Source organism: Myotis nattereri, assembly GCF_964212035.1.
Source record: "Myotis nattereri genome assembly, chromosome: 2".
NCBI lineage: Eukaryota > Metazoa > Chordata > Mammalia > Chiroptera > Vespertilionidae > Myotis > Myotis nattereri.
This window is the reverse complement of record NC_138076.1, coordinates 139,746,387-139,758,704: the sequence shown is the minus strand read 5'-3', so window position 1 is coordinate 139,758,704 and position 12,318 is coordinate 139,746,387. Positions and strand designations below refer to the sequence as shown.

The window sequence follows — 12,318 nt, the reverse complement described above, 5'->3', positions numbered from 1 at the left end:
ACTATTACGGGGAATACCTGACAGATTTAAGAACTTGTTCTTAAATTAGGTGATAGTGCTAATAGTGGAAAAGCATAAGGACAGAACTGATTTCCTCTTTCTTTACTTTCTATGATCCTTTCATATATCTTAACTTCTAGGATCATTAACCTTAACCAATTATTATGATGATTGAATTCTGCTGCCTACATTCGGTTTAAGTGAAAATTTTTTCCTTCTAAATGTCACATATCTTTCTAGGAATTTGCAATGATGATCCAGATGATGATCTAAGGATGCAAAATGGCACAATTATTACCAATATGGAAGACATAGAATTATTTATTGAGAGCTGGGAAATTGAGAAATCATTTAAAGTGATAACAAGAAGACCTGTTAGAAATTGCACTGAGTATGATTGCAGTCACTGCATTGAATTATTAAATAGAAAAGTTTTTGTTCCATGCCACAATAAAGTAAGTTGAAAGTGACCATAGGTAAGAGCTGTCCTGTTAGATATGTTGAAAGTAAACCCAGTAAAGTCCTATTCTCGCCATGATGCCCTTCTACTAAGAATAGTTTATCTCCAAACCTTCTGTCAGTTTGCTTTGGAATTCAGAATCATTTGCTGTTTATAGAGTTATTGAGAGGGAGGATAATTACCATTTTCTCCCGATTTTTATTTCAGAACTATACCAACAGCTTTCCAGAAACATGAAATTCCATCTTTTGAATAAATGCCTCTAGGAGAAAGAGATCAATGCCACTTGATAACCCAGTATAGAAACCACAACAGTGAGGGGTTTAATCAATTCCCTATGAACTTGGCCTCTGAGGGGTATACTTATAATAGAACCTGTCACATATTTAATTTTCTTTATTAGTATCTAACTTTCTGACTTTAGGTGACTAGCAGATATTTTAATATAATCTCTATATTTTAAAAGATCCATTATTAGAAACAAAGAACAGACAAATATAGCATTTCATGAATCACTTAATGAAAAGTTAGTGAACTTCTCGGCCCTAATAGGCTTTGTGTTAAACTCCTGTGATCCAAAGATGAATAAGACTTTCTCCTCATCCTCAAACAACTTAGTGGGAAAGAAAGCCTGTGAATAGATATGTTGCAAGATACACTATGGAGGTACATGGAAGCCCAGGGTTGAAGAAAATTTCCCACAGTTTAAGACATTTGTATTACATAGAAGAATGCATTTTCCAGAAGAGAGAAGGGAGGTAAGGAGACTTAGGCGGATAAAACTATATATGTAAGAACAGTCTTGGTGTAAAAGCGCATGTTAGGAAAACATTGAAGGTTTAGTGTGGATGGGAAGAGCCTGGAGGAAGAGTGAGGGAATTGTTGAAGCAGGAAGGAGCTCACTGTGAAGCACCTTCCCTGCTGAAGGAAGTGCAGACTGCATAGTCCTCAGCCCGCCTCGAACTTCCCCTGAGGACAAAGGCAAAGGGTTTGAAGTCAGGGACAAAAAAATGACACATTTCTGGAGCTTCACTTTTACTTAGAGATTTGGATGCAAATAAGTTTCATATGTTTATGTTTTTCAATGCATGCACACAAAAATGAAAACATAGCAAATACTTTTAAACTGATTTCAGCATCATTTTTATGTCTTTTAAAAGCAGAATGATTTTCGAAAATTGAATTTTTAACTGGGAACCTGGAAGGTTGATTAAATAAGGAGACTTTTCAGCTTACCTTTCAGGGCATAGTGAGGCAACACAGGGTACCATTTAGTCTGGGATAGCCTCCGCTTTTCTCTTAGGACCTTCACAGTGCGTTTGATGGCAAAAGAAAGGAGTGCTCATAATTTGGTTTTCCTACTTCTAATCTTCATCCTTTTTTTGCAAATTACCATATAAGGAGGCAGATGGTCTTTTAAAAATGGAAATTTTATATCACTTCTCTGTCTAAAACCCATCAATGTCTTTTACTGACACATTCCAAACTTCTTATCAGGGCTTACCAGGTCCTCCATGCCCTGCCCGCCCATCTCCAGCTTCCTCCTCTACTACACTCTTCTTGTCTCCTAAACATCAGCCTCTTTCCTTTCAACACTGAATATTTCAGGGTTTTTTCTGTCCATAGGTTTTTATGCTTTCTTCTTTCAGTCCATTTTAACGTGGTGACTCCTCTTGCTCACTAAAAGGTTTTCTTAAATTGAGATCCACAAGGCAGAGATCCATTTTATTCACCTTTATATTCCTCATGCATAGCATAGTGTCTGGTATATAATCAGGTGTTCAATAAATTACAGAAGTATGCATAAATGAATAGATGAATGGAGGATACGAGAGAAACAGCTTTTGAGGGGGGGTAAATGGAGAAGGGATATCATTTTTATTTTGAGTAAGTTAAGTCATGTGGGACTTTAAAGCAACAATAGACACAAAACAACTTAGAAACATAATTCTGGAGTTCAGAGGAGATAAGCTGAGGCCAGATATCAGGTTTGGGAAGGTTTTATCACATAAATTTTCAAAAATCATAATTACTGATATATGAGTCTGTTCTATAAACTTTACATATATTAACTCACAGCAATCTTAAGCAGTAGTAAGCTTATTATTGACTATTTGACTTACGAAGAAATCAATGCAAAGACTTTAATGCCCAGATGGTGAAAATGGGTGATCCCAGGAAGAGCAGTTGCAATGAGTAAACATGACCAGAGGAGATGGGATTTAGAGAAACACTCCAAATGAGAGGCAGCAGAGAAAACAATGAGTAGCTGAAAGGCAATAGAGTTCTGTACCCTGGAAGGAAAGAGAGGGTCCTAAGAAGCAGGAAGGGTTCCTGGCGTCATAGGCCTCTGAGAGGTTGGGGAAGGTTCCGAATGATAGTGTCCCTGGTATTTGACAATTAGGAGGCCCTGATGACCATCACAAGAATTCTGTGCAAAGTAAAGTAGTTGGAAACCGAGGAGAGGCAACAAAGGAGATTAAAAAGGAAGTGGAACCTTGCTTTGTATAGATATGAACCTTGAAGAAGAAATGATGGGATTTGTAAAATATTAAGCATTTTATCTGAAACTTTGATCTATGTCAGAATTTAGCATCTGAATGTAGAATCCAAGAATCTACATTCAGATGGGGGTGAGAGAGGAGAGAGTGGGGGGGGAGGGGCCCAGAAAAGATGGCGGCAGAGTAGGTGAAAGTTACACTCACCTCCTGCCAGGTCTGAACTGGACTTACAATTAAATTACAGAGTCAACCTGAATGTCAATACTTAGTATATTTGCTGAATGAATGAATAGAGAATTGGAATAAGGATCTTAAAAGGTAAATTATTTAGATTTCAGGCATCTCTAGATCAAAATGAAACAATCTGTAGGGAAAAAATGCGTCCCTAATTACAATGAGGTATGAAAAATTAAATACATTATTTGAGCAACATATAATATTAATAGACATTTTTAAAATTCTCACTGAGGACATGTTATTCATTGATTTTAGAGAGAGGAAGGGAGAGAAAGAGAAACAGAGAAAGATAGAGAGAAGAGAGAGATGTGAGAAACATAGATCAGTTGCCTCCCGCATGCACCTTGACTGGGGATTGAACCCGCAACCCAGGATGTGCCCTGTCGGGGAATGGAACCCACCACCTTTTGGTGGTGTATGGGAGGACATTCCAACCAACTGAACCACACTGTCCAGGGCTGTGCGTGTATTCATAAGCATTTATAACCTCATTTAGTGAGCAACGTCATGTATCATCACGGAAAGCTTCAGGAGCTTCAGTTTTACTTATAATAGATCAAAGTCTTACTCCATACATAGAAAAGACAAGTGTAACCTAAACTGTGATATCAGAAATGGCTTTTGCTAGAGCCACATACTCTACTTCTTTTCCACCCGTTTTTATAAATTGATTTTCATTACAATTGACATGCAATATTATACTAGTCTCAGGTGTACAACATAGTGATTAGACATTTATATACCTTACAAAGTGTTCACCCCTATAAACCTTAGGATAAATACCCAAAAGTGGGATTCTTTTCCATCTTTATAAGATTAGATTTATGTAGATTAGAGCAGACAGTACTTATATTATCTAAAATGAGCTTTATCCAAAATCTTGTAAATTCAGAGGTGACATCTCATACCATGAAGTTTTGAAAATCTAAGGTCAAAGAAGAACCGTAATGCACATTAACTTGCTGCTCTTTGATTTTTCCAAATAGTTTTAATCTAGCTTAGGGCATTTAGAGAAATAAAATAATATAACTTATCCAAAGGCTCAACATATTTCTAGGTTTCACCACAGAACTTTTGTGAAAAGATGTGGATCAATTATACCAATCATTGGAACCATGAATGTGACGCGCCGTCTGCGTATGTGGCTCTGTGCAACAATTTTGACATCTGTATTCAGTGGAGGACACCTGATTACTGCTGTAAGTAGTACACTGCAAATCATATTTTCTAACAGCCAAGTGACTTTCCATTGTTTTGCATTCACTTCTTTTTCTTTTCATTTTTCATCACAAAATAATTTCATAAGAATAACTGCATATCAATCTAACCTAGAAGTAGGAGGCAAGCTTTCCCACATAGGCAACTTCTGTTTTTATTCTGATCTAAATTTAAAGTAAACCTCAATTACCGTAAAAGAAAACCTAGTCCAGCAAAGTAAACTGAAGAGTTAAAGAAATCACAGAAGATTGAAGAGGGACTTTAATTCTGCATCTTACAACACATTTGTTCATCCCATTTAACCTGCTTCATTTCCCCCAGCTTGTTCTCATTCATTTATTGCGTGGAGAGGATGGAGATTTTTGCCCCCCTTTTCTCCTTTCCTGACATAATATCCATTTCTAAGAAATCAATGTTTCTGGCTTTCTTTGATTTCTACATTCAATATTCTCCCAATTACATGGTTGTATTTCCTTTTTCCTTTGTATGCATTCTTTGCCCATTTTTATCTATAGGTTTCATGCTTTCCCATCAAGTTGTAATGCTTTTCATAAAACATTTCACCAATCCAGAGCACATCTTACAGAAATAACAATTTAAGAAATAGTGACTAAAAGGATTAAGTGGTAAAAGATCTTCAAAATGAATGTTACTCAAATGCTCCAAAATAAAAGTTTTTTCTTAGGGGAAAAGGAACAAAATGCATAGAGAAAGAATAATATATCACAAACACCAACTACATGACTCCACCTCAGAAATGAAGCAGCTCTCCCGTGCCCTTCTATCTCCCTTGTCTCCCTGCCCTTCCAGATGTCATCACTACTCAAGAGTGGGAGTGTCTGGTTCACAGAAATGACCTCACCAAATTTACAAGATATTGTCAAATTTTTCTCCACTGAGATTTTAACAGTTTGCACACCCAGCAGCTCTGTGTTCATTCTTTTTTTTTTTTTGAGAGAGAGAGGAAGGGAGAGGGATGGAAACATTAATGAGACAGGAACCTCACTGATCAGCTGCCTCCTGCACACCCCACACTAGGATCGAGCCCCAACCCAGGCATATGCCCTGACTGGGAATTGAACCGGTGACCTCTTGGTTCCAGGGTCGACACTCAACCACTGAGCAACACTGGCCAGGCTGGGTTCATTTTTTAACAGTATGACATTTTAAGATCACTGAACATAAACAAGAATTTTCTAAAACATCATTTAGAAATTGCTCAACAATGGTAGCGTCTTTTGACAGTGAAGGACTGAACTTAAATATGCAGCATTTGTTGTTTTTATGACATGGTTGAGTTGCATATTTAAAGTGTATTTCTTTGCTTTTTCTGTAGAACAGAGCAGGAATTTCCTAACAGTTGACTCTATATTCACGCCAATGAGATTTGGGCTGCTTATTGGTGAGATTCATTTAATTTAAATCAGATGAACTTTTCTTACCATAACATAATACTAGCTGGACACCTGGAAGATACTCAGAAATACCCACCCATTTTTAAATTTTCTGATTTGTGATTACATAATAAATGAAAAAACAGACTTTGAAGAAACTGAAATGTGAAAAAATTACTTTCAAAAAGAAATCGACACTTCTTCTTTTTATTAGAATTCAAATAGATTATTTTTATTATTAGCAAACTCTGTCCTCTACTCCTCCTAGCTCTGAGTTGCCCAGAGGGTAAGGAATATCAACCCTGTGTGCGACCCTGTGAGGCAAGAACATGTCTGAACAGATGGTTCTATGGACACTCTTCATGTCTGAATGTAAGAGAAGATTGTGTGTGCAAAAATGGAACCATTCTTCACAGGCCATATTCAACTCAGTGCATTCCAGAGGAAGAATGTGGTAAGCAGCAAAGTACAAAATGACCTCTTACGGGTCCAGCGAACAAATAAAAACATTGTCAGATCTTGAAGAGATGTACTGAGAAAGATTGATCACAACTAACCTAGCTGTTGGAAAGGAACTGAGTTTGTTAGTTTGTAGTTGGATTTTAGAGGACTTCAGTTAAAGTTACCAAAGCAGGTGCTTTGGTGGTGATGTGTTTTAATCTCCACATGTGCCTTTAATAACTGGGCAAGAGTATGGAAAACTAAGAATGAAGAGTGTAGTATGTGAATTAATTCAAATTCCAATTATTTCAAGTTTCCAGCTTTACCTCTGTAAGCCTGAACCATGCATCTGTAAAATGGGGAAAATACCCATAAAGTTAGAGTGGGAATGCACAAAATAATACAAAGCACTTCACAACAGTGCTTTGAGAAAAATAGCACTTAAAAATTTCAGATTCTGTTATCTGAGAGAAAAGAGTTAATATTTCTACTTTCATTTTCAAACCATTTTATTCTGACACATTATCTCCATGGTGGTTTCAGGTGAAAAACTGAGAAAATTTTAGTCTAGTACTTTAGCAATCATAGGGCTCACCATCACACTCAGAAGAAAAGACATTGAGGTAAAATTAAAGAAAAATTATTTAGGCATGTAGAAGTGAAATGCATATATAGTTTCAGACACAAGTTTGTGTTTGCCATTGAGGAGAGTATTTGTGGAGACTTTGAGAATATACAGGCATGCTTATGTTTGTTTTAGGAACCTATGAAGTTGGCTTGCTAGTAAATAGAGTGTTATAAGATAAGTTCATTGGAGGCTGGGATGCAGTGGGTCACTACATTAAAAGAACCTTAAAAGAACTACTAGAGAACCATATTTATTATTCATTGAAACCTTAATAATAAAGCTAATAGAGTCACTAAATAATATTTTTTTGTTACCTACTTTCCATGTTTAGACTTTAAAGTTAAAATTTTGAATTTTCATATCACAAAGAATGTTAAGGTTGTCTTGTTTTCTAATACCACCATTTTCTAAAAATATATTTTTTTATTGATTTTTTTACAGAGAGGAAGGGAGAGAGATAGAGAGTTAGAAACATCGATGAGAGAGAAACATCGACCAGCTGCCTCCTGCATACCCCCCACTGGGGATGTGCCCGCAACCAAGGCACATGCCCTTGACCAGAATCGAACCTGGCACCCTTCAGTCCGCAGGCCGACGCTCCATCCACTGAGCCAAACCAGTCAGGGCATCTCTCGTTTTCAACAGTTAATATTTTAAAGCATTTGAAGTCATGTTACTGAGTTTATTCAAATGAACTAAATTATGTTAACAAGACTTAAAATAAAAAAGTAATTAACCATTTATGGTATTTATAAAATAGAGTACACACATTTACAGAGAATTTTAGAAGGGAAATATATTTTCTGCAGACTACATCAATCATTTTATTAAAGAAAAATACAAGCTAGTCTCTGATGAATGAAAAGACAAGTGTGAGAAAGGATAGGTGTATGATATGTGATCTGTGCCGCTGGGCCAAGTCACAGCCTGAAATCAAAATACAGCAGCTTGATTGATTTTCGTGCCCAGGTTATGAATGATGTGACATTGTCAATCTTTTTAAGCATGTACTGACAGTAATGACCAGCCCCGCACTGCTGGGGAGATTTGGAATGGGGGTGTTGATGAATGTGCCCTCTACAAATGTCTGGAGAATGGAAGCATCATTCCTATAGAGCCGGACTGTGAGGAAGAGCCCTCACCAATTTGTGAACGAGAGGCTGAGCTCATCCTGGGCATCGTTGACAAGGAGTCCTGCTGCTCAAAGGAGGTTTGTGGTATGTACTCAGCTGAAGCTGTACAGTCAGTTCATGTCACGAAACATGTATGTTTACAACCGTTGTGAAAAAGTGGATGTGCATGGTGCTGGGTATAAAAAAATGCAAGTTTGAGGTAACAATGGAAGTTTTCCCGTAAATTTTACTTGCACTTTCTCAAAGCAAGTTTTGCCTCATTATGGTTTTGCTGATTTTACAAATACACATGCAAAACTCTGCCTATTAATAGTTAGTAATATTCAGTAACACATGACAGACATGGAGAAAGGACAGGCATGTGACATGTCATCTGTGCTGCTGGGCCAAGCCACAGTCTTAGGATCTGGGAATCTTTGATTTATGACAATCGAGGGCAAAAAAATAAGTAAACCTTACATCTGCTGCCTTTTTACCTATGACCAATTTTGTAAACAGAATGGGTTGAGCTGCAGTGTGAAAACATGCACAATGAGAATCATTTCCCTGCTTTGAATTGGAATCACTAGGTTTTAGTTAAGTTCATTAATATTTTAATGCTTCTGTTTCTTATTTGCAGGATGTGACATGACCTTGTGTGATATGACCATTCCGACATGCACAGATAGCCAAAAATTGTACATTGGCCATAGCCCTCTTTCTTGCTGTCCACAGTACCAATGTGGTGAGTAATTGATTAGAAAAAAATAATAGTGGGAGTCATTGTTCATTCAGAATAGTGGATTAAATTCTCATTCTTTGTGTCTGCAAAGAAATAATATATTTCTAAGATTGTGGAGCTCTGGATGGGTGGCTAAATTTGTTGGAGCATCATCCCATACACCCAAAGGTTGGGGGTTTTATTCTGGTCAGGACACATACCTAGGTTTTGAGTCGTTTCTCTCTCACATCCATGTTTCTCTCTCTCTCTCTCTCCCTCTGTCTCTAAAATCAACAAACATATCCTCATATAATTTAGACATTATATGCATGTATATAATAATAAACTCATTGTAAAGATTTTGGTCTTTTTGAAATATGTAAAAAAAATGTATCTATATATATAAAAGCCTAAGCAACTGTTACAACCAGTCGACAGAAAGACCAGCCGACTGGTCGCTATGACACGCACTAACCACCAGAAGGCAGACACTCAATGCAGGAGCTGCCCTCTAGTGGTCAGTACACTCCCAACAGCCAACCTCCTGGGGCCAGCCAACCTCCTGGGGCCGGCCAACCTCCCGCAGTCCCTCCTCCCGGCCGTCTGGCCCCCATAGGCCCCCATCAGGACTGGACTTGCCAGCTCCTATTAGCCCCAATCACCAGTCAGGCTGAGGGAACCCACCCATGCACAAATTCATGCACCGGGCCTCTAGTAAATATATATTCAAAGATAACTTAAAATGCACTATTTCATTTATTTTATTCCACAATATTCAGTTTTTTGTATGTTTTTTTAAATACTATGCAGTATTAAAATAACTTTGTGTCTCTGCAGAATGTGACCCATTGAAATGCCCCAGTTTTTCAATACCAGAATGCAGAGAAGACCAATTTATGCTTCAAGTTCAACACGATGAGCCTTGCTGTTTTGCTCCTCTCTGTGGTGAGTGTTATATGAGGTAATTTCTTGGAAGAAGGAGGATACAGGGAAAATCTCGAATTTGATGTGAATTTCATGGGACTGATGGAAACCAATATTCTGCTTTTATAGGAATTCAACTGAATGAGAACAATAAATAAGAAAGTCCAGCATTTTAAATGACTCTTACAATTGTTAGTTTGTACTACTTTTCCCTATCCATAAATAATACATATATTAGTCAAAATATGATCAAGATAATATAATTGAAGTGTTTTTTTTCTTTAATAAAGCCATCAACCAGTTCTTTTTGGAGAAAAAAATAAGCTTTGGGTTTCCTTGAAGAACCAAGTAGAATAATGGATTCTGCTAAGACATTATATGACCTCTTTAAAACTTTATTTCCTATATGAACTTAAAAGAGAATGGTAGAAATGAAGGTTGTCTTGGAAATACTGTATATGGAGCTATATATCTGATAAACTGAACATTGAAAAATAAAGAATTCTCTATTTTCCATTTCCAGTGAATCCTATGTAATAAAAGGGTAATATGCAAATTGACCCTAATGGCAGAATGACCGGGAATGAGCAGTGGCTATGATGCACATGCACACTGACTGCCAGGGGGCAGACACTCAACGCAAGAGCTGCCCCCGGGTGGTCAGCGCGCTCCCACAGAGGGAGCTCCTCTCAGCCACAAGCTGGGCTGACAGCTGCGAGTGTAGCAGCAATGGTGGGAGCCTCTCCCACCTCCTCAGCAATGCTAAGGATGTCCAACTATGGGGAGTAGGCCTAAGCTCTCAGTCGGACATCCCCCGAGTGCTCCCAGGCTGCCAGAGGGATGTCTGACTGCCAGCTTAGGCCCGATCCCCCGGGGAGTGGGCCTAAGCCCACAGGTGGACATCCCCTGAGGGGTCCTGGACTCTGAGAGGGCACAGGCCAGGTTGAGGGACCCTCCCCAAGTGCATGAATTTTTGTTCCTCGGCCTCTAGTTACCATATAAAAGGTTGCTGATTAATATAGGTTTTAGATATACTTAAATCAAAACACATTATTTGTACCAGTTAAGGCTCTTTGACTACTGCAAGTAGTCAAAATTGGTTGATTCTAGCTTAAGCACAACCAATTATTGGAAGGATTTGGGGATTAAGATTTTGAAGGATTAAGATGAAACAGATTAGGCTCTGGGAAAGAGAGAAACCAGCTAGCTGCTCTATCTGTCAATTATTAAGTATTGAGTCAGCAACATTTGTTTCCTGTCCTGGTGTGCTTCCATTTATGATTCAAATACCATAGAGATTATGGTTCAACCAATGTGGATTGTTCCCTCACAGAAGTCTGGGGCATTCCTTCCAGGTCTTTACAGAATTTTTATCAAAATTGGGAGAGGGATGCTAAACAGCTCAAGAGGACAAGTGCCGCCTGGCCGGTGTGGCTGAGTGGTTGAATGCCAACCTATGAACTAGGAGGTCATAGTTTGATTCCAGGCACATGCCTGGGTTTCAGGCTCAATCCCTGGTGTGGGAAGTGCAGGAGGCAGCCAATCAATGATTCTCTCTCATCATTGACGTTTCTCTCTGTTTCTCCCTGTCCTTTCCTCTCTGAAATCAATAAAAATATCTATAATAAGAAAAGCATAATATGCTAATTAGACCAGACAGCCAAACCACCTTCTGGACATCCTTCTGGACGACCTTCTGGATGAAGCCAGGGCTTCGAGGGCCGAGCCCTTTGCACGAATTTCATGCATGGGGCCTCTAGTATTTTTATGAAAAAGGACAAGTGCCTATTATATTGTTTACTCATAAATTAGAGTAATCAAGAACAGTGAATTAAGAAAACTTAAATAAACTAATCAATAATATTTCAATCTTAGCAAGAACAAATTATTCTAGAAATCTTAATGCCCTGTTTTTGGTAAAATGGTATTCTATGTCACTCTGCTTGGAAAGCATAAAGCAATGCACTAAGAAAGTATAATTGTTTTTATGACAAAATAAGATCTGTTGAAGCCTTATTTTTGTTTATGTTGATTTTTCTGTACATAAAGTAATCTAAACTAATGTTAGATATCTTTTTTTTTAGCTCAGCTGTAACTTCTGGCTTTTTGTTTTACCTTTAGTATGTGAATCTTGCACTGAACCTATTCCACTATGTACTGATGGGGAATTTCTCACCGTGGACCTTAATACCACACAGTTCTGTTGTCCTCAGTATTACTGTGGTAAGTATATCTTAACTAATTTGAAATATTTACAAGTGTCCAAAGTTTTAAGAAGCTCAGTGCATCTTAGTATTACTGTCATGTCAGACCATAATTGAATTCTAGCATACAAAATATATATTAAACATAAATAATGTTTTCATGTATCTAAGAGCTCTTCTTGGATAATACCATTACCTACCAAAAATAGATCAGCTATGACAAAAGATCAGCTATGACTTGTCTCACTATCCTAGAATTTCTAGTAATCTAGTTGATTCCATACCCTCTTCACTTCCTTTCTCTTCTTGTACTCCTGCCATTTCTCAGGGCTCTTTACTTGGTGCACTATCCTACTGTTGTTGTATGTGTTATGAATCATTTGTTTGTCCTCACCAGCACAGGGCAATTGGGTGGTGGGGGAGGAGGCACTGGGGAGAAATTATTTTACCACTACAGCAGTTGCAGTGAATTAAATGG

The 12,318-nt window shown here is 37.9% G+C and overlaps 1 protein-coding gene across 1 annotated transcript in view; it reads left to right on the top strand.

The window, feature by feature from the left end:
- Positions 1-12,318, top strand: part of OTOGL (otogelin like) — a gene marked incomplete at both ends in the record, with an annotated part of 144,967 nt that overhangs the window by 110,039 nt on the left and 22,610 nt on the right. Inside the window, 7 exons of the mRNA XM_081084691.1 lie at positions 241-455; positions 4,256-4,397; positions 6,079-6,264; positions 7,884-8,096; positions 8,632-8,736; positions 9,550-9,657; positions 11,758-11,859. Coding sequence (XP_080940817.1) covers positions 241-455; positions 4,256-4,397; positions 6,079-6,264; positions 7,884-8,096; positions 8,632-8,736; positions 9,550-9,657; positions 11,758-11,859 — 1,071 coding nt within the window. The remainder of the gene's footprint in view (positions 1-240; positions 456-4,255; positions 4,398-6,078; positions 6,265-7,883; positions 8,097-8,631; positions 8,737-9,549; positions 9,658-11,757; positions 11,860-12,318) is intronic.